The sequence below is a fragment of the Venturia canescens genome, chromosome 4 (assembly GCF_019457755.1).
Source record: "Venturia canescens isolate UGA chromosome 4, ASM1945775v1, whole genome shotgun sequence".
Classification (NCBI taxonomy): Eukaryota; Metazoa; Arthropoda; class Insecta; order Hymenoptera; family Ichneumonidae; genus Venturia; species Venturia canescens.
Window position 1 is genome coordinate 9,783,145 of NC_057424.1, and position 22,782 is coordinate 9,805,926.

Genomic DNA, 22,782 nt, shown 5'->3' on the forward strand with positions numbered 1-22,782 from the left:
CGTTAATAGAGGGTGCGTGTGTCTGATTTATAACATTGGGGGTCAGCCCAGAGAGAGAAAGAGAGAGCCCAAAGTGTTTCTCGACAGTGTGCGAAGACAGGGCGAGAGAAGAGGCTGTTTTAACACTTTTTTACATTCAGCCACAGAATAAAAAAAATAAAAAAAAGCCAATTTTTGAAACATCTTTTAGTAAAAAAGTTCTCCGGTTGTCCTCGTGAAGGTCTGGGGGACTGAAATGATTTCTGGAATATTCAAAAGAGTTCTCGAGCTCGAATAAGCAGATCTGAACAACTTTGATATGATTCCTCCATCCTGAAGCAACTTTCCGATAAGTGACTCGCAAAAAACTTCGTATTTCTTCAAGCAAACGTCGCCGATACGTTTCGGGACTCGTCGAGGGGTTGCGCTCGCTTTTCTCTCTCTCTTTTTTCCTTTCATCGTTTGGCAAACTACGGCGATCGATAATAAGCGTGAATCGCCAACCCCATAGAACAAATTCAACCCCGACATACGCGCTCTGTGTGCTTCGCAAATATTTTTCTCACGAACTTCTGTGCTTACACAAACAGCAAAGTATGTTACGTTGTGCCGCCGAATTTTTTTTCTCATTTAAATATTTCAGTAATTGTAAATAAAATAATAATAATCGCCATTCCTCGATGCTCGCAGTATGGCCTCTTTCGTTATTCATCAAACACCATTATTTCTTCACATTATTCGACCAACATATTATTGGCCTTGCGGAGAAAAGGAAAAATATCGACGAACGAAAGACAAAAAAGTATATCGAATCCCTCGACGGCTGACGACGACATCGAGAGCTAAATGGGAGTTTTTTTTTAATGGATCAAGGGAAACCCTCTTTGTGCGTCTCTCAACGCTTGTCACGAGCACGGCACGCTCTTTTCTCGTCATGATCGACAGTGCCGTCCACGTTATTTTTGTATCTTGCGTAGCACAACCAAATCATTGGACGTTATTTAAGCATTTTTAAATAATGAAGTTCGTAATGATGGAAGGCAAATAGAGAATGCGAATGTAACACTAAAATAACGAGGTGCGCTGGCGAATCGAGAGTATTGAAAAAAATGAAAAATAAATGAATTCCTTTCCCTTCGGTGAAATAAATAAATAAATACTGCGACAATGAAGAGCGAGTCGTGATTTTTTCTAGAATGCCACGGAAGGATATTGAATGAGGAAGTGAGAAATGACGATAATGACAGCACAGAGAAGGGCCGTGAACGAAGTCAGCTTCGTGCTTTTTGTGATATTCCTCTCGTTTGGGTTTATCGCCCGAAGAGGGACGAGCCGAATGGGCCATGTATATGACGTCGATGGACGAATCAGCGATTTTTTTTGTCCCGGATTCTTCCACACTTTTCTCTCTACCCGGTCTGATTTTTTTACGATCATTTCTCTGGCCAGTGCTCCGCACTATTTATTCGCTCTTATACCGCTTTAGTACCTCGTAAGAAAGTGTAAGAGCTGCTCGTTCCTGCTTCAGCTGATCCGCCCTTTGCTTGTGCTGCAGCAACCCTCGTGACGATTCTTCCATTCTGGTAAACAAAAAAAGTAAATCGCACGTTAGTTCGAGGGCGAAAAAGCATCCTAAAAATTATTATAAATCTAACTCGCAAGTGGCTGAGTTCAGTTTCACCGTGGCGACGACATTTCGGATGCACGATTCGATGAATAATTATCGTGAAAACTTGATAAATGTACTTTTGAGGGTTTTCAGATACTTTTCAACCGTTCAATCCGCTTTGTTCAACTTTTTCTTCCCCCTTTATGATCTTCCCTGGAAAGATGATCGAATAAAAGAACAATGTGGCTGAAACGAGGTTCAGTAGTTTCTCGAGTATCGAGAATTCAAGTGGGCTATAGAAAGAGCGTTAGAGGCACTCGTAAAATCAATGCACGTCGCGGACAGAAAGCGAGAAAAGCTTTTGACACAGTTTTTCCCTGACATGGCGGAGAGTAAATTTCTCAAGTGACTAAATCCCGGTCAGAAAAAGACTGCGAAATGCGAAACCTGGCGTTGGACTACGGAGGAACCTCGCAGCCAATTTTTCACGTAAAACATGTGCAGGCTAACACTTTTTAAGCATGAAACGAAAAAATATGTTCGCGTGTCATTCAACCCGCTGTGAAATAACGACCCAAGTTTGTTTTCATTCCTTTCGGGGATGAGCAGAAGCTGCGAAAGCAACTTTTCTTTTCCGCAAACTGTGGCAGCGCCGATTTTCATCGTAAGATAGTGCAAATATAATTTTCCTAGACTCCGCTCACGCGGAGGAAAAAAATTGGAAAAAATGCAACGTTTTTTCCGCCCCAGTGAAACTGGCTAATAAATTTTTGATGTTGGAAAACGCGTTAGCCGGATATATCGCTGGCCGGATACGAGAGCGGTTGCACCGGCAGTGGACAATTACCGGCAACACATCCCCGATCGTTTCGTTGGGAGAGGGGATCAAGGGGCCGGGCTCGGGGTGCAGACATTTTCTTTCTTCGTCGGAAAAGCACCCTCGCGAAATGCCTATCGGGAACATATGGCAACGTAACCAGTTGAGCCCTCACAGAATTTACCTCGTGATTTACAACGCTGCATATGGGGAGTTTCATCCCCTGAGTTGAGCAAGGACCTCCTTCATGATTCCTCGAATCATTTTCTTTCAATTCTTCTGTCCGATTCGTTGTTTTTTCGTGTATTCTAGGCTCAGTGAGTCCAGAAATCTTATCCCAATTGTTCCGATTGCACGAAAAAAGGTGAAACAAAGATCTTTGAATTTGTTCCTGCCTTAATTCCGCTTAATTCACTGCCATCGCTGACTCGATTATTCTCATTCGCTCAACACGATTGGTTGCCACATTTTTTGACAATTTCTCAGCGCCCCTTGAATATCGAGTCGTTCGAAATATTTTTCCCTCACGCTAGAATCTACGTTGGGACTTTTAACGCAACCTTCTCCGATTGTCCATGAATTCACCCATGCATGCAAATACCGTCGGAGCAGTTAGCGAGCACTCGTGCAAATTCGATTATAACGACGGAGTAACCGCGAGTCTGGGACGTGGGAACATATTGCCGAGGAGTTTAAACTCAGCTCCGAATAAGGGGGTAAATCAAAAGAGAATTCTACCAATATAATTCCCACGAAAAAATTGTTTTTCCCCTCCAGATTTTGAGGCTGACAATCCGATTTGAACTGGGATCGGTCAACGCTCGTTTTACCTCGTTCGAAGCGCAAAAGCGCTCAAAAATTTCGGGCTTTTTCTCCAAACTTGAAATTAGCGAAGGACCGTTGAGAGGCTAGGATTCTTGGGAGGCTTTCAAGTCGAGTTGGAATTTGATTGATGGAGGATAATCGGTGCTACGTCTCGGACAATTATGACGTTAACGAATGAGTCTCGAGGAAGCGAGAAGCTCCAGACTCCTAACTCGAATTAGGGGCAAGAGCGGCGAAGGTAAAAAGTAATTTGGGTTATTAGACTCGTCGACAGAGACTAATAGCCCTGATTTCATTACAACGCTATCAAGATTTTTACGCCAACGTTGAATCTCCCTTCCCGCCGTCCTACTCCCTTACTCGCCATGTATATTCGCGTACTGTTCTTTGTCGTGCGGATATCCATCCATGTATATTGATCCTTTTGATGGATTAGTTCGGATATAACGTACGGAAGCACCCTCTATGCAAATATGCGTGCTTTCAGGCCCTCGAATACCCTTTGATACTTTTACGCAGACTTTTCTACGAGCACACGATTAAAAAACGCGAAATTCTTTTTTCCTTGGGTCTTATTGAGAAATGAAGTTTCTTGAGAGCCACAGATTGGACTGGAAAAGTGAGCTCGTCGTTTGCTACGGATCAACAGTTCGCAGTTATCTTCGTCGCACGCAGCGCCGCGATTGCCCGATTTTCCCAAATTCCTCGGAATCGCCTCATCGGGGACGTCATCGAGGTGGCTCGTCAATGATCATTATCAAGGAGTCTCAGGGTTGTTTCTCAAGTCGACTGGCCCCCCCGCAGCCCCAAGAGCCACCGAGGGATTTCGTCGTATGAAAAAAATCGAGCCAAGCTTTTTTTATTGTACATTTGACGAGCATCGGGTGCGTGAGGAACGATAGTGAAGAGAAAAATCGAAAATTATAAATGAAATTGAAAAATATTGAAAAGAAGAACCCAAATTTGTGACGAATTTGAATAATTATTATTTGAGTGATCGAATCATCAGTGACTGGTGGGAATAAAGAAAATGAGGAACTATTTAGAACTATGAAGTTGATCGTGCAAAGATCTATATTGATAAAGTGAATTTGACATTTCCGGAGCATTATAATTTGGAGTAGCTCGAACTGCGCGTCAAGGCTTTTGGTCGTTAGAAAATGTTTGAAGAACGAGCATAGTATCGCATCGTCGAATAAAATATTGATCCTATTCAGAGGGTTTTTGATTTATATGTTTGTGGGCGAAGCGATTTTCGGTTTTAAGTACAGAATCACGTGTCTGAAAATACAGAAGGGAGGGTCACAGAGGATCTGGCGTTTGTGTGGTCCGGCCATTAGGATATGGAAATTGTTGAGCGAGGGGTTTCGCGAATGCGTGGATATAAAATAATGATGAAAAAGGAATAACGCTCTGAGGTTAATTCTTATTCGTTTTGGAGGGGGGTCGGTCTCGTTTTTTAAACTGACAAAGGCTTTTGTGTCTGAGAGGCAAAATGTCGCGACGCAAAACGTCGAATTCTCGGGTCGTTCAAAGTCCACGGAGAGGGTGGTTCCTTTTAGAATATTTATTCACAATTCGTACTCGCGTGTATACGGGAAACTCGCGGAGAGCGTTTTATATTTTTCACTATGTTTTCGAGTCGAGACAGAGAGAGGGAGAGAGAGAAGCGAAATTGAATTTTTCCCTTGGCTCAGCGCGCGTGCGGACCATTAACCACACGGTCCAGGAACAATGAGAGGCTTGCACGGGCCAAATTGATGCTGGAGAGAGGGGCGAAAGAATTTTGGCGAAAGAGGGAATGAGGATAAATAGAAAAGAGCGTTTTACGACGTGTATATCTGTGTTTTCGGATCTGAGACGAAAAGGGCGTAACTTCGGATATTTCGTGCGCTCCAGTACCGAGCCTCGGAGCCTTTCGGTGCTCGGAGGTTGATATACATATATTTATGAGTGTGCCCCGGTCGTCGCGAACTTTTTAACTCCGAGGAGTATTAACGCGAGCCAGCTGTTGCGAAGGGTGCCTCCACCCAGCCTCCCCGCCCCTTGTTTCCCCCTTTGATACCGACTATTATGGAGAATTGCCCGAATTTGCAACCCTTCTGTGCGCCACTTGCCCGAAAACGTATACGAGGCAGACGAAAATTCAAATGGTACCGAAGTAATCTCACATTTTTGGCATTTTCTCAATTTCAAGGTCACCCAAATTGGTATTTCAACCACTACGAGCTGGTTATTTCTTCCATTTATGCGCCAACGAAAAATCCACTGTTTTTCATCGCGTTGAACGAAGCACAATTCTCGTTTAACCTCACCGACGATGCGACGAGCTTTGATATCGTTACAATTGAACGAGAGTGACCTTCGATCTCGTCGACTATGCCGACTCGCACATACAGTCCAGTCATTACGTCGGAAAATACGAGTTAGAAATGCAAGCTGAATTTTGGGTATGTTGTGGGGGATGCCCAGAAGAGCTTAAGTTCAAATTTTCTATGCGCTTTCCCGCCGTCTTGAAAAACTGTTAAACTCAATTTTTTTTTTTTACGATAACTCGATTCTCCGTAGAGATACGAAAATTTTTATCGACCACTTTTTTGTTGCTTTTTTTACGCCCTACAATTCAAGTCCTATACATTTTTTACCTATCGTTCACGGTTATTGAGATAGGATCGAAAAAGTAAAAAAATTGTTTTTTGCTATTTTCTCGCGATAGATATCGAAAAAATGTTTATTATCAAACTTGTAGAGGGTTTGTTCAGACCTACAATTTCGTTTTTTCATTTTTTATTTCCATTCGTAGTGAAACTATATCGAGTCCGCCATTTTGAATTCTGCGTTCTCGATTTGAATATACACTGTAAAAAGAACGTCTGGAATTTTCCACTCGGACCTGAAGAGCACTTTTCATAAGTCTCAGATTTTTCATAGCCCGTTCCTGTGTGTTCTCAAGTCCGTGAGCGGGCTATCCCCCCCCCCCCCACCGCGTCTCTTCCTGGGAACGCAGTTTTCTGCTCCTTCGTTACGACCAAGGGTTTAATATTCGTCAGAAGGTTTCGCGAAGACGAGACTTCCATTACGACGTAGCGCGTCTAGCGAACGGCGGTGTTTGAGAAAAAGGAAGAGCCAAAAAAACGAAGAAAACGAAAAAAAAAAACGAAGTGAAAAGAAACCGATGAAAAGTGTTGGCTCTGGACGTGCAGCAAAAAAAGCAGCCGAAAAAGCGCGTCGTGTACGCATGAGTTTTAACTTTTTCCACGAACAGATACTCGTCGGGTGAGCCGAGAAACACTCGAAACATTTGAAGTGACGAAAAAAATTCCTTGCACCGCGGTGACGACGGTGGAATCGGCGTATAGCGAGTACGCGCGAGAATTAGATTCGCGAGAAGCGCAGACGAGAGTTTTGCTCCCCCTTAATCGTACAATTTTCTTATCTCGTGCATGTCTGACGAGGCTTTTGTCACACCTGATATAAAACCGTACAATTTTATTCGCGCTGAAGTTGGGAAAGCGTTTGGTCGTTTGTCGTCGTGAATTTTGTAGTGTGCAGCAGGGGAAGGGGGGAGTCTCTCGCTCGAGCTCACGAAGCATCGCGGATTTTCATCGTTCATTCAAGAGAGAGACTCTTCTCGTCACGTCTATCTCGGGCTGTTATACGACGTGTCGTACAGTATCCGGCACGCGCGGGCTATGGCGAATGAGAGGTAAAGCGAGAGACAACGAGGAGACAGAGGCGAGACTTGTAAATCGTATTGCAGCGTGTTTCATCCTGGACGTGAATATAATACGTGCTCTTCTCGTCGGAGAAGCTTTCTCGCTTGGAATCACTGCTTCTTTACGAATAAACGCACAAACGACGGCAGTTAAACGGGCGCCTGGAGAAAAAGTTCGAAGTTGGAGCGACGACCGCTAGGTGGCCAGGGAGCTCGACTCTCGCGGAAGCGAACGAGCGTATGCGGAGCTATAAGGAGCGTATGCTCGCGAGGGTCTAAGCTGCTTTATTTTGAACTTGGATTAATGATCGGAGAAACGATTAAAACTTATTGTCGTAATTATTAAAATTGTGTGACACTTAAATCGTCCAGCAAAACGTGACAACAGCCATTTTTTATTTATACGCGAATGCATGTATATTTTTTAAAGCAGCTGGCTCATGGTATTGTCAAACCTTCCACCGATGTCGCTATTCCTCGTTAACCTCAAACAAGTGTTTTACTCTTTCCATTCCCAAGTGACTTTCTTCGGTAACAAGATTTTCTCAAGCCATCATTGACATCGAAAAACGTTATATTTTCTTATTCTCGTTGTCGGCTCTCTAAAGTTTGGAGGATCCCATTTCATGAAATCCAAATCGTCGCACGGGAAGCCTGTCTTAAGAGCTTACGTATAACCCTTCGCGAAAAATGTGATTTTCGTTAATCCTTTTCTCTACAACTAGACTCTATAGGTCTTATATAATAATTCCGGGAATAGATGCACGCTGTATATTTCTAGCATATTCCAAATTTCACCTCCCAAAGTTGGAGTTCTCGATTTCCTTAAATGGCATGAGATTGATAATTCTGTTGAAAAAAAGACGTTGAAATAGCTCGAGTTCAGAGTGGGAAGGAACGAGTTCGAATATATCCTTTAAACTTTGGTCGGTGCAACTGCTCAATAAAAAGTAAGGCGTTAGTGGCAATAATGATAAAAAGAAATTCAAAAAGCAGCTCTTTGCTGAGCTCTCGTGTATGGAGTCGTGAACGCTTTTTTAAGGGGGTTCTTCTGATGCGTTGATGCACCCCCTCCTTTGAGCCTCCTAAAAGTCTCCTCGTGGCTTTGCTCTCTTTCTCTCGTTGCATCGATCCGGCAAACCCCTCTTTTATAGCGTTTACAGAGTCGAGGCTTCTGTATGCGAGTATAACAACGCTCCGTCCGATCTCTCTTTCAACCCCCCCCCCCTCTCTCCCTCTTGGCAACCTTCATCCCTTCGCGATTTTGTGCTGTACTCAACCACCCCGCGCGCGAATATCTCGTTCCCTTCTCGTCCCTTTTACGCGTCGCGCACGCTCCGTGAGACCGTAGCAAGCGCTACGTACAGGGTGTCCAGTCCGAATGTAACGGGTGTCCGGATTTTTCGCTGCTGAAATTCCGACCTCGGAGCTCCTACGATTTTTAATCAACGCCTCACAGACAAAATGGGACAAAAAATAGTCGATGGTCCTCGTTTTCAGTGAAAAATCATCGTTTCGCGATGAAGACGCCTCAAGGCCGTTTTTTGTTTGTGAAGAAATGCAAGTGTCACACCCTGTGTGTTCGAGGATACGGAGCACCGGCCAGGGCAGAAAAAACCTACGCCCCCTCCCCTCGAGGAGAGCCACTACGACTTGACAACCCCCAGGCCGACAAACCCGAACCCCGAACAACGAATCTCTCGGCTCCCGAGACTGGAAGCTTCTCCGTGAAAGGCTTTACCGAAGCGTTTCGTTGCACGCTGTTTTTCCGCCTTTGCTACAGAGCGCTCCCGCCTCCCTCGGTTCGTCCTCGCCCGAAAACTCACCGAGTTACGTGAATCGTATTTTTGACCCTCCGTATGCTCACTGAAAAGGGGAAATTCCATTTGCAACTTTCTTTCAAATCGGAGGCTAAAAAAATGTTAAGCGAAGCAAGCTCTGCGGCGACGTTCCTGTCACTCGAGCCTGGAGCTCGCGCTTCTCAATGTGTCTCATCGCCATTTGCTTTAATTATCCCAGTTTAGGATCCTCCTGCTCATTTCCATTTTTTTTCCAGTCGCACAGAAAAATCAGTCTTCCCATCGAGTTGAAAGAAAATCTGGCTTCAGGAAGCAGATTATTTGACTGCTCTAACCGACTCCTTTCCGCACTGACGTCTTTCACGTTCTTGGTTGGTTTCTTCTCGCTGACCCAGTGTCTTATTGCCTCTGTATTTCACGACCCGTTTTATTTAACTTCAAGGCTTTTTGCTCGGCTCTCTCTCTCTCTCTCGAGTAACTCAATTAACCTAGTGATCCTTCCCCCTTCCGGCTCACCAACGTGCAGGATCAGGCCCCTTTTTTCAAAGCTCTTTACAGTGCTCATTTTCAGCGTTTACCTTTATACTTTTTGTCTCCCTTTTACGAATACTCTTGTGCAATTAAAATGCACGAGATCCAGGCAATTACAGTTCTCTTCGTTTTATCTCGCTCCATGCTCAACTCTCCACCCCCCCCCCCCCCTCCCGTTTATAAGGCTCCATAAAAATGCACAAAGCGTCCAGGCTCACGCCACATTCAAAGGTCTTCGCACTCTCTATAATTATCAACCCCCGAGCCCTCTGTTAACCCTCGCAACCCCCATTCGCCCTTTATTCTCATATTTATTTTTCTGCGTCTCTAAACTCGTCTCGTTCTCTTTGTTGGCTTCCATTTGCGAATCTCCACCAAGGCGCGCTTCCCTCTTGTTCCCTCGTAAATCTTCCAAGGGTCAAAAAACCCCGCTGCTCGCCACAATTTCCTCGCAGACTCTTTCACTTCCGCTTGCACCGTTTCATTTGTCCGTAGCAATCGTTTATATTTTTTATCTTCGTCCAGGATTGGCTTGTTAATCGATGCACGAATCGTTGTCACGACGGTGCGTTTTTTCGTGGTTTTTACTTGGGAAATTAAATTCTTCTGGATAACGCGTCATCCCTCCGATCGCGTTTCAAGCAATTCGAACACCGAAATTCAAGATTTCACACAAAAACGGGGACAGATAATTTTCACGTGTTCAAACCCGGATTCGTAGTCTCGCATTGTCTTATCTCGAAAGCGAGAGCGAACTCCGCCATCGGGTTTTATCGACTCGGCTATAACAATACGAGAAAACTTCTATTATGGTTCTATCTTCATTTTTCTTTCCTTCTTGTTTTTTCCTCCTGGCTCACAGGAGAAGAAAAAAAATTGAACTCAAGATGCGGCCGCCGCGAGCGCCAGGAAAAACTTTAATACGAGTTGGACTCGATTTCCTGCCCGCTCTAGACGCCGGGATAGCACGTATATAAACATACTCGCGTTTCCCCAGGTTTTTTCGCAACCTAAGAAAATAACAACAGACGTGCACAGCTCGCTTTGTGACTAAAACGTCCGCGTCCAGAGGCAAGTTGAAGTATTTTCTTTCGTACATTCATTTGAAAGTCGAGCTCCGTAGGAGACTCGTCCCCGCACTATTCGCTGAAGGAATAACATTAAAAAGGGCGGATGCGGAGGCCTGGACCGACGATAAAAAAGACTCGTCAATTTTTCGGGAATTGCTTGATCGAGCTTCGCATCCGAATGTTGATCTTTCATTTCGAAAGGTTCGTTTACAGATGCTAGTTTATTAAGCTCGCTGGATCGAAATGGCATGCAGGGAATTTGAAGGATTCTTGGACAACATGGACCTCGACGAACCTCCATAAATTTTCTCATATTCATTCTTACGTCTATGCTCCCCGTATACGCATTATTTGTTGGCCCGTAGGATTAGCTTGCCAACTCATCGAGAACACGATACCGGAAGCCTTGGGAAGGTGAGCAGAGCTTCCGGGACGTCGGATAATATTTGAGGGAAATGGTCGTTGAACGATTCACGGATAGCTTCGAGGCCAGGGATCAACGGAAATCGAATGCATGGGGCGTTTTGTAGCAGAAAGACTTTCTTGGGATTTCGATCTCGAAAAATGGCGCGTGAATTTCCACGATTTTTCTTACGTGTCTCGATATTTTTCTACTCGATTATTTTTCACATTTTGCCCGGAATTTTCAACACTTTTCTCTTTTGACAAATTGAATTTTCGAACGAAATTCGATGAAATTCCTGCACACTTCGACGAAGCGGAAGAATACAATGAAATTTTCAAATGATTCGAGACGATTCGACTTTTTCCTCGAATGGAGGATAATCGACGAACGATTATTTCCAGAGTGAGCTCGTTTTCGTGATTTGCTTTTTCAAAAAAACGAAACATTCTCGTTGTTCGGATGTTTATGAAGGTGAGATAAAATTCGGAAATCTGAGAGTGATGTTTGAGAGCGATCGTCCATTTCCCACGAAAGGTTCCATGCGGAGTCGCACGCGCGGGGGGGAGGCAAGGGAAAACAAGAGATTGTGCGTTCGATCGGTTCACGCTCGAGTCCAAAATGTGTTATTGGCTCGGGGCCAATATCGATGATTTACCGAGTCAACTACCCCCCTCCAGCGCTCTTTTTTCCGTCCCCACCTCCGCGCAGTTTGGTTATTACGCTTGCTCGAACCTCTCGTTATTTATACGAGAGATATTTTTCCATTATTTATCGTATTATTGACACGTTCGAAAAACTACATTTTCCCCTTCCCTTTAACCCTCTTGTTGATATTTACAAGTCGAAAGTTTCGCGGCTCCAATACGAGGCGTTCGTTTCCGCGAGCCGATCAAATGCGGCGTATGTTCTCGTGACGGGAGCAATTTTTCATGAGCCTGGGAGGGAAGCCTCGACCCTCGAACCGAAGTGTAAAATCGAGTTCCAAAACGCCAAAAACAATAAAATTTGTTCATCTCCTCTCAATCAATTACTGTAAAAGTATGAAAAATTCGTTGATTCTCAAGTCGTTTGATGCAGCACAGCGAATGCATTCTCACCTGGCCAATTCTCGTTGTAAATGATGAACCCGCGCACGTGCTCTTTCTGCCTCGGCTGTGGCCTCTCGCACCCGTCCCTCAGCCTCCATTCGCAATCGCCTCTCTCGTTCCACATCTCGTTGTGTCGCCTCCCTCTGACGAAACATGCAACAAAAAATTGTCATCGTTAATGTTAAAAGCAACACTTGGTTATTAGCCAAGGGCTGACTCGATGAATTTGTCACTTTTATTATACTGGGCTCGAAGAAGAGGACGCGATCGGAGTTTCGCACGAGCAATTCATTCGCCGAATGCGCCTTGTCCCTCGTCGAAAAAAGTTTTTCTGAAAAATCCTACTTTCGCTGAAGCCACTATAAATTTTGATGTAACGGGAAGAATCTTTGTCACCCGTGCTGCGGTGATGTTTTCGTTTGGCTATTTTATCGTGTCAGTGTACACCCTGCCGTTACTACTGGCAGCATTATTAGCCGAACGGTACGAGACACACGGCGAGTCGTTTTCTGTCCCCAGGATTAGAGAACGTGCACAGCTATGCGTATATGTACAAAAGCTCGAACATTTACCCCTGGCTTTTCGGAGCATAGAACACACGAGAGCTTTCCCTCCAGCCCGAGTTTCCGAGTTTATTGAACGAGCTGTATCGCACGTATGGAATCTTTCGTGTCAAATCGATGAGGATTTCAGTTGGCTAGAGATTTTTCGCATGAGTTTACTGCGGTCGAGCTTTTTTTCAATTTTGGCTGTCGAACTTTCATTTTTGCACTCGACGATGCAACAATATTGTGCCAAATTTTGCTTTCGTTCGAACTCGAGGGTCGATAATTTGAAAAAAAAACGTCTCCACTCCGCGGAGCTTTTGTCGAAGTCAAAAGAGTGCGGCGTAAGTTTCATCAGTTCTGACGCTCGAAAATAGCTCGCCGAGTTGCATCGGATTTAAAACAGAATGCCCCATACACACAGGACATAAAGCAACGACTCTCTATCCCAGTGTTTCGAAAGCTTTCGAAATCCAACGATTATGCCTCCCTCGTAACAATGCTACAGCATTCACGTATACATACACGCCCATATATTTGTCCGGAATCGAGAGTTTTTCGAGTCTAAGGAACGAGGCGATATAAGAATAAAGAATAAAAGAGTAAAGAAAACACACACAGAAACGAGTCGGAGCCTCAAACGAGGTTGTGCATTTAACTGAGCCATTAATTTCTCGCACAACCTTTTTTACAGTACTATGAAACGTTGTGATAAAGTTGAGCATAAAAAAGCAGAAGAAATCAATAAAAATTTGATAAAACTCGAAGAAAGAATAATTCCTGAGAATCATGTTCCATAACGCGAGTGGCTTTGAGAACGCAAAGCGCCTCGTGATCAATCAAACACTATAAAAATGGCTCGACAAGGGATGACAGTAGTAAAAATCGGAAATGAGAAGAAGAGGAAAAAAAAAGAAATAGCAAAATGGGAGGGAAAAGACAAAAAAACGATGTTTTTACCCGAAAGAGAAAGTTCTCGTCGAGCCCTCGTCCCCTCGCGCGAGAACGACGAGGCAAGATGGAATTATTCATGAATTTAAATCGAAGTGTTGCACGCTCCATTGGCGAGGATGTTGCGTATATATGTATAAATAAAAGAGGCAAGCTCGCACCCTAGCTTCTCTCCGAAATTCAGCTGCGGAGGGAACGTCCGGGAATGAGGATTGTGCACGAGGGAGGCCTCACTTATTTAAGCTGTAAACGACGTTCCTTAATTCCCTGCATATTTGTGTATTTTTTCTCGATTACGAAAAGCCCGAACTGGCCATTTCATGAGTTACGTTTAAATTGTTCGGGGCTCGATAAGACTTTAGCGAAGACAAGTGTTTCACGTGGTTGAATTAGCGCGGCGAGCCCTCGGGGCAGGGGTGCAAAAAATGATGAATTTTTATGGCTCTTATCGAATTGCACCAGTTTTGATTGCCCTTTTTTTTATCTTTTTTTTGCTGCACGCAGGGCGAGAAAGATTTTCTCGAGAGCCATTCGCACACGGGGGTTTTGTGGTCGACTTTTCGGAAGATAGGATTTTATAGGGCAGATAGCAGAGAGCGTGGAAAGTGCAAAATGTGCTCGCTACCGCAGGCAGGGAGGGTTGCAGGAGAAAATTCCGGGGCGCGGAAGCGGTGGGAAAGAGAGCGATGCGACTGAGAGAGAGAGAGAGAGAGAGAGAGAGAGAGAGAGAGAGAGAGGAATAAAGAAAGTATAAAAATCGGAGTTCTCGCAATCTGGTAAAGGCTACCTCGACACTTATTCTTCCGCCCGTAAAAAAAGAAGCTACACGCACGCATACAGTTGCAAAAACATGGAGAACACTTCGAGGGGTTTAAGAAATGGTCTTCAGGGATTTATGCGAGGCCCTAAATCTCGCTCTCTTTGTCTTCCCTCCCCCTCTTCCTCTTAAACTCCCTTCCTGCTTTCTATTTCTCTTGCTCGAGGCGTCGATCACGAAAAGACGAAAGTGCCATTCCTTAACCGGCTTCGCTGCGACAAGGATAAACGATCGGACCAGAAATTGAGCGCCATCCATTCGTTACTATTATTTCTACGTGCTCTTCATACCCCATTCGTATGTTATCAATTAATTTTTATCATCGACACGGAGCCGGAGGATTTCCGTGCCACTAGATAAGCCTGAATCGATCAAACGACTCAATTCCCTCGACTGCTTTCTTTGCGCGTAGAGCAACCGTTTTTTATTAATCCCTCAGATTCTTGAGGCGCTTAGCACGCCTTTCTACTAAAAATCTTATCGCGAAATCATATTCATATTTGAAGCACGTGGAAAAGTTCGTTTTACTCGGTTTCTGCACATATCAATTTTTCGCCCGCGGCGAGGATGACTCAGATTATTCATGCACTCGAACAGTCCGCCGCCGGGGGTTGAGGAAGAAAGTGCACGAGTGCGTACGTGGTCGCGCGGCATGGTGGCCGTTAAAGCACACTGGAAGGTGCAGGGGTGTACGCGGACGCGGAGCAATACGCGCGTGTGGTCCTACAGAACATATGCAATCGCGGTTTGTGCCGGGCGAGAGAAAGAGAGAGAGCGCGATGTCGAGTTGGACGGAAGAAAAGGGGGTTGAAGTTGGGAGCGTGCGTTATGCGAGCGGTAGCCGCGTGTATAGGTGCTGTCGTTGCCGGTGGTTTATTGTCGCAGCTGCGGAGCCATCGACCCTCGTAACGCGGGCGGACGCTGAAAAAATGTGTGCAGGCGCGGTGGGAACGAAAATTTTGGAGCGATGCTCGAAAATTGCGCGGTGCGTGTATCGAATAAAAACGTGGGAGTGAAATAACTCAGGGGGGGGAGGTAAAAACCCGCGGTTTGTGAAATAGCACAGGGCCAATGCGGGGGGAAAAACAGTTGAAAATTTGGTTCGTTCGTCGTAAAACTCTTCGGCAGGTTTATCGGCGATTTTTGATTTCACACTCCCGATCGCGAGTCCGGAGCCTCCAAATCGAGGGGCAAATGGGGAGGGATTGGAGCGGAGGGGAAAGCGTTTGAGCCAGGACTGGCTCGCGAATTACCACGGTGAATTTCATTAATACGTCGATACTGTATCGATGTCTAATTAAAAGCTCTTGGCTGTAGTTGCGAGTCGAACTGCTGGCAAAACGAGAGCTAACGAGCTGCTCCGAGGCCGAGGCGGGGCGCGAGCGGACGAGGACGCGAGGCAGTAACGATACAATTAAATTTAATCAAACGTATTTCCGGTAAATTTATTACGTCGAAAGTCCTGCGGATTCGCGCGTCAGGGCTCGCCCAAAATATTTCACGTTAAATCGATAAACTCTTCTCTGGCAGCCCTCAAGGATTCACAGCTCGTACAATGGAGCCGTTGATTACACGATTTGTTACTCCGCTGGGAGGGTGCGAGCGAAAAATATTTCTCTTCGCATAATAATATACGCAACGCACATCCCATCAATGGCCCACTGAGCTCACTTCTCGTACTCCATTAAATACGCTTTCTCATATACAACCGACGCGTACTCTCCGCGTATACTCGTGCCAATGTGCAAGGAAATATGCAGCGATCGATATCTACTAACCGCCGTCGGGCAACGCTTTCAATACGCTCTCCGAGAATCCGAAGAAAGCACGCATATCAACCAACGAAAGAAATCGGCTAAACCCTGCACGAGACTCTCTACGAAGGAGGGACTTTGCACTGTACGCCGCGGCTCAAACTTTTGCTTCGTACGAGTAGGTACCTTAATTCAAAGAGCAGTAATAAGAATGTTCTATCCACCATAGTAAAAAGATCAATTGTCATACCTTTTATTCAAAAGAATCAAGAGTCTTTTTCTCTTTGAGCACAGTAAAAAATCTTTTCGGTCACTTCAAATTTTTATATTGTAGAGTATGCTTGGGCAACCCTGAAAAAAAAACTATATTTATGGTAAAAACTCACACGTATTCGATGTATATTCGTTCAACTACTTTTTTTTTGTATCGATTCAATGTTTCTTTGCATACACCATTTATTTATTGCAACGATACTGTTTAATTGATTCGAAATGGTATATAAAGGAATATTTCATCGAAGCAAATGAAACGTACATTATTACAAATAAACGGTATTAGTTGCTTGAACTAAATGGTATGGTTGCAGTATTTTCGTTGATTCAGCTGCAAGACACTTTTATAATTTAGTTGACACAACGACACAATTCGCTATTCAACAAAAAAATAGTTGAATCTACTACATTTTCGTTCAACTAAATGGATTTAGCTCGTTGAAAGTAATTTTGTTCTCAGTGTGTTTTTCACAATAAGCATAGAAAAAAATGTTTTCAGTCACTTCAAGTGTTCATACTGTTAAGTATGCTCGGGCAAGCCTGAATAAAAATTATGGTAAAATGCCACACGTATTCGGTATATATTCGTGTATTTATCATAGAATTTACTATGCTGACAGTGAAAATTTGTGATTTGCGATACATTTCCGCACTTATCGGTAAGTGCTGGTCTAACATGACGAGTAACACTTGAAAACACAACGAAATATAGTTCTGACGTGCATCACTTTGTGCTGTCCACATAAAGCTGTTTAGAATTCAAGGGAGGAAAAATTGGAAAATTGAAAAAATACTATGCTCTTTGTAATCGGTGGCTAAATAATTTGAAAATTTTTGAAAAATAATGTGTTCCTCACTACACAAAACGAATCCGTTTTCACCGCGTGCATAGCAATGGGGTCCACGATTCGGATTACGATTCCAAACAAAATTTCATGCTGCACGAGTTTCTTTGGAGTCTCTTCGTCGAGACTTTCTCATGGCTCATTAATCAAGGAAGATCGATCGATCGACGTCCTGCTTTGAGTGGGATGCTCCGCGGAGCGTCTCTCGTTCGATTCTAATCGACAATCATTCACGAGGTCTCGCGTGCGCTGGATCAACGAAATTTCAAATACTCTTTCATTAGGTATTTCGATTTCAGTCTTAATCCGATTACAGAACTTCGGTTCTAGGACACCCCGGTTATGTGTGTTAAGAGAGACATGGAGACGTGTAGCGCGACTGCGATTTTACACGGAAACGTGCCGGCAGGCATATATGAATGCTTCATTCATCAGCGAGCGTAGATAAATCTCTCTCTTTTTCTTTCTCTTTTGCTCATCTCCTTCATGACTCGACTAACTATTTTTGCAACTCTCTGCAGAATCTTCATACGCAAATTCCCCACTCAGAGTACCCATTCTAACTTTCGTAAAGTCTGATTTTACAAATATCGTGTCCGCAACGTTTCTCGAGAGGAAGAAAGCTTCCTTCGAAATTTGCCTCGACTGTGCTAAAGATGGTTGCAGTCAAAATTAAAGCGAAAAGACTCGAATCCTGAATATTCGTGTCTCGTGATCGCAATGCCGAGAGCACCGTTCATATTTCAACTTGAAAAGCAATTATTTATTCTCAATTAGCCTCTCCAGTTCTCTCCTCGTTTTTGCCGTCGAATGCTCGTCAGCACAGAGAAAAAAGGTGAAAACAAAAAACAAGAACAACAACACCGAGTGGGGCCAGCACTCACCCGGCTCTGTTTAGTGAGGTTGGCGCCCATGAGACGATGAGTAGTTTTTGATGCGCGGACGGTCAGGGGGTTTGTTCCCTCGTCGCCGGGACATCCCCGTCCTGATCCCGCAGAGGGAGAGACCCCTCCGGCTGCTCCCCAACTACGGTGCACCCGTGCGGCCACCCTGCTCTCTTTCTATTCTTCGACGTACTTTTTCTTTGAATTTTGTCTTTTATTTTATTTTTTATTTATCTTTTTACACGTTACAGATTCGACGAGTTTCACAGCATGGGTTTTCGAAGATCCTCAGTGTGCACCGAAAGCCTCGATGAAAGTTTATTGCGATCCCGTCGATTCGGTCTCTTTGAAACGAGTTTTCGTTTATTCTCGTACCGCGAATCACGATTAAAAGTTATTTTAAGCCCTTCGTACAAAATACGGTTTGCGCGCCTTAAATTAACTTTATTTCGTTTACTCCTCGGCGAAAAGTTTCGTCCTCGTTTATCCTCGTTTTTGGCGATTGAGAAGCGCAGCTTCGGCCCTCGTTCCGTTGTCTTGAGTCTTAAAACTTTGCAAGTTCGAAGAATTTCCGACTTACTCTACCGCGTCAGTTCCAATCCTTCGGGCATTCAAAGTGGATAAAACAATGTTTTAATCCGTGAGAAGAGTTTTTGGCACACGAGTCTCCGGGATTCGTGACTTCCGCCAATCGCCCTCGGCCCTCTTATTACTATCGAACACTTCGACGCTGCGTACGCGTCACGTATGTGGCAAAAATATCTGACTATATGTCGCTTATAAAATATATACGAGCCGGTGTATACCGGAAATGGAGAAACGTGTGAGACACGCGACCCTCCGCGACTCGCCACGGTCGTACACTCGCTCGTATCTCGTACCGGCTATGAATTCTATTTTTATCAGTGACGAGGTTGAAATAATGAAAGGAGAAGGGAAGATAAATCGATTTGCGTTGATACGAGCACGGTTCACACGTTATTCATTATTTTAATAACACTCTTCAAACCTTGTTTATTGTTAATTATTTAACGGACGATAACCCAACAAAATGGACGTCCTATAAGGAGGTTTTAACGGTTAATTACTTTTGTACTTTACGACCCCATTGAAACGAGGATCGTTCACTTGTGCCAGTCGCGGCGATGCGGGGTTAAATAAATCAAAGATTTCGGTATTTATTTAGAAAAGTATTCGCCGGTGTCGATTTTGATTTTCGAACTTCCGGTAAAACCGTTTCCTTCCCCCCTTTTCGCAACTCTTTTGATCGGCGACGTGCACGTGGCTTTTTAGTCGAATGGTAAAAAACGTAAAGCAATGTTGAACGCGTCGAGGACGCCGGCGTACTGAATTTGCTCCGGCGTTTTGTCCCCAACGGTGAAAGTTAAAGGGCTCCCCTTTCTCCCTTCCGGGCTGTCCCCACTTCCCGAGCGTGACTCGAGGGGGCGCCTGCGCCCGGGCCTCCCCCGCACGAGTTTCTTCCACGGATATACGTTTCCGTACGTTTCCTTTTGTTTATACATATTTCAGGTCTCGTTCGGAATTTAAGCGACGCTTATCGTTCCTTAATTTCGTGTTTACGGCACTTCCTTGTCAATGGAACTCGCTTCAGGGACAAACCTCATTTTTCTTAGTTAAACTAACTTCTCGAGGCCGAAAAAACCGCCTCGGGCATCTTCTTCGCTCCTTCCTCGTGTCAAATTTGCAATGCTGAGTCACTCTTTATATTTGGCTTGAGGGTACTTTTCCTGTTTTCAAAGTAACGCTATATTTTTTCCATATACTAATCATCGAGTTGCTGAAAATTCATTTTGCGTTATTAAGGGGGAATATCAGTGTGAAAAAAGGGGCTTGGGCGCAAAAGAGCTTTCGTATGGGTCAGGGACAGCAGACTAATCGGTAAGAACTCGTTTTTTTATTAACATTCAAGTAACATCATTCAATTTTATCCTCTCAAAACTTTAAATCTCTCGAAACCATGTTTTTTGACCTGGTTGACAGCACGAGTCAAACTTTGTACAATCGATTTCATTCAAAAAGGATTTTCTTCAGAAATTTTATCGCTGTCGTCGCATCGTAGATTTTTTTTTTTTATTAACAATTTACTGCAAAATTTTTGTGTCAAATTCGATTTTTCAAATGCTTTTTAGTAAAAATTTTTTTACTTTTTTAGTAAAAATTTTCAAATTTACTGCGATGCTGCGATAGCTACACTATTATAATTTAATAATCTTTTTGAATTTTTGATTTTAGACGCTTGCTGTGGCACTTATGCTGGCAACTGTCGGGGAGTCATTTTTTGAGACGCTATTTTGCGACCGCTTCTCTGCTTAATAAAATGTCCTATAAATAAAAAAAAAGTTCCTCTTATATTTCATTACTTCAATAACTAATCCACAAAATTTCAAATAATTTGATCGAGCCGTTTAAAAAAAAGGATCCCAAAAAATAGCTCATTTTTCAGCCTGTCACACTGATATTCCCCCTTAAATTAAATGGGATTTTGGAAATATTTTTTTTCAAAACGGAGCCGTTCTCGCTGCTTGGGTCAATGGCGTTTTCCAATTCCACAACCCATTCATTGTAACCCCTTTTTAGCGTTAGTTCCGGAGTAGCTTTGGCAAATGAATGTTTCAAGTGGTTAATTCCGTCTGATAAATCAAAGCGCAAAAACGACAGTCGAAGAGTTACTGTTCGTAGCCACAAGATCAACCGAAGGCACAGTCAAGTTGAGTGAAATTTTGCTTCACAGTTTTGTGGTTTATTCCGCCTCGAGACCTTAGTCCTTCTCATCGCCTCTTAATGGCGAATATAGGTAAAGCTTTTTGGAGCAGAAATCGCAGTTAGGAGCTTTTGGGAGGGCACACCGAGGGCGTATACAATCCGCTTAGGGAAATTTTGTCGACCGCGTTCCTTCTCCCTCGCCCCGCGTATCTCTTTCTGTCTCCGGCATCGCTACACGCAAATTCCAAAATAGCCGTGCAAATGCAAGCATCCGAAAGACTCACGAGAATCTATGGGTGCTTTCACTTTAAATGAAAACGAAACAAATTTTCTACTCGAATTTTCCTAAAACCTGGACGATCTTCAGCGTTATTTCATACTTTAAAACGAGTGAATTTATTGTGGGAGTGTTTCGAGGGAATGTAAGCAGAAGAATGATTTTTTTTCAGCTGCATTCCAAAGGATCGATCCCAAAATAATTTGTCGACCGAGGATTTACTGTACGGTTATTTCGTCTCGAGAAAATATTACAATTGGATCTCGTAGAGTGCGCTCTCCGACAATTTAAGGAGGAACATTAGCTTTACGTAAAGTGAGGTTATGTAAATACGAATTTGATTGTTTTTATCTAAGTTATCTATGTTATGTAAACTCTTTTTGCTTGGTTTATATGGGACCCAAAACACATCATTTTTGGGTGGAATTTATGTGAAATATAAAAAAATTGGAGAACCAAACAATCTCCAATTTCGCAAACGCACGTTTTTCAAAGTTCAAACTGTGGCTTTTTATCCTACCTTTTTTTCTAACCTATCACCATTTTTCATTTGTTTTTCAGTATGGAAAGATGGAGCCCGTCGAATTATTTGCTACGCATAGATTTTGAGTATTAAAAATTTGGAAATTACTCAAAAATGCCTCAATTAAATGTATTAAAAATTGGAGAGGCTATAGAAAATATATCCAAAAAAGAATTCTCAAAGTTTCATTAAGCTATCACTATTTTTCTCCAGCCGATGTTCCGCCTTAATCTCACAGAGTTAATCTCATGACAAGTTAACCCCACGAACTTTCACCTCTCACCAATCCGACGTTGGTTCATCGATCCCGTAACTATGCTGTTTGATGAAAAAATCAAGGCTTTTTATAATGATGTATGAAAAAAAGCGACACTCGACGTGGAATTTCCTGTGTAACATGGAGAGGAATTCTCACATCTATATCTATACGTTCTATATCAGAATTTCCCTTTCCTGTTCGACCCTTTCTCACCGTTAACGCAACCCTAATCAGTTTCGCAAAACCCGTAAAGCGGATTACGTATATATACAGCTCTCAGGGTTCAGACGCGTGCCTTTTTATGTATCTATATACAATATTGTATATTTACATATATCGGTATAACTAAATATATATTCATGTCTAGTTATGTGAATGTATACGATGTACTTGAAACGAGCGTTGACGGTTAGGAGATTCAAAAGCTGTTGGCCACTATTGGCCAATCGCGAGCTTATGAATTTATTAGATATCGTGAAAAAGAGATTATAGAGAAGGTTGGGAGACGTGTCTCGCTCTCTCTCTCTCTCTCTCTCTCTCTTCTCTAATGACCGTGGCTTTTCATTGAGGAGAAAATAAGCGAGAGCAGCCTCAATGGCGCAGACTTCCACATCCCTTTGGACCATTCCCACCAAATTTTCTCCTCCAACCCTAAAATTCACCTCGAATTTCACATGTTGATTTCCTATGCCTACACGGAGAAAACGAGGCTGAAAATTCTAGAGGAAAGTACTAGGATTTATACGTACTGGATTGCAGCATTAATTCGAAGAGCAATAATAAAAATTCTTCTATCCATCATAATAAAAAGACCAATATCCATACCTTTTATTCAAAAGACTCAAGAGTCTTTTTTTCTATAAGCACAGTAAAAAATGTTTTCCGTCACTTCAAATGTTTATATTGCAGAGTATGCTTGGGCAACCCTGAAAAAAAAACTATATTTATGGTAGAAACTCACACGTATTCGATGTATATTCGTTCAACTACTTTTTTTTTGTATCGATTCAATGTTTCTTTGCATACACAAATCCATTTATTTATCGCAACGATACTGTTTAATCGATTCGAAATGGTATATAAAGGAATAT

General features: G+C 43.3%; 1 protein-coding gene across 6 annotated transcripts in view; it reads right to left on the reverse strand.

Annotated features, from left to right (window-relative positions):
- Nucleotides 1–22,782, reverse strand: part of LOC122408655 (uncharacterized) — a 130,906-nt gene that overhangs the window by 10,234 nt on the left and 97,890 nt on the right. For 5 of the 6 annotated variants that reach the window (XM_043415563.1, XM_043415562.1, XM_043415559.1 and 2 more), the window contains exons 6-7: nucleotides 11,849–11,982; nucleotides 1,469–1,559 (exon numbers count right to left, since the gene is read on the reverse strand). In XM_043415563.1, coding sequence (XP_043271498.1) covers nucleotides 1,469–1,559; nucleotides 11,849–11,982 — 225 coding nt within the window. Of the gene's footprint in view, nucleotides 1–1,468; nucleotides 1,560–11,848; nucleotides 11,983–17,908; nucleotides 19,236–22,782 lie in introns of those variants that run through there. The other variant, XM_043415565.1, reaches the window with a different exon arrangement.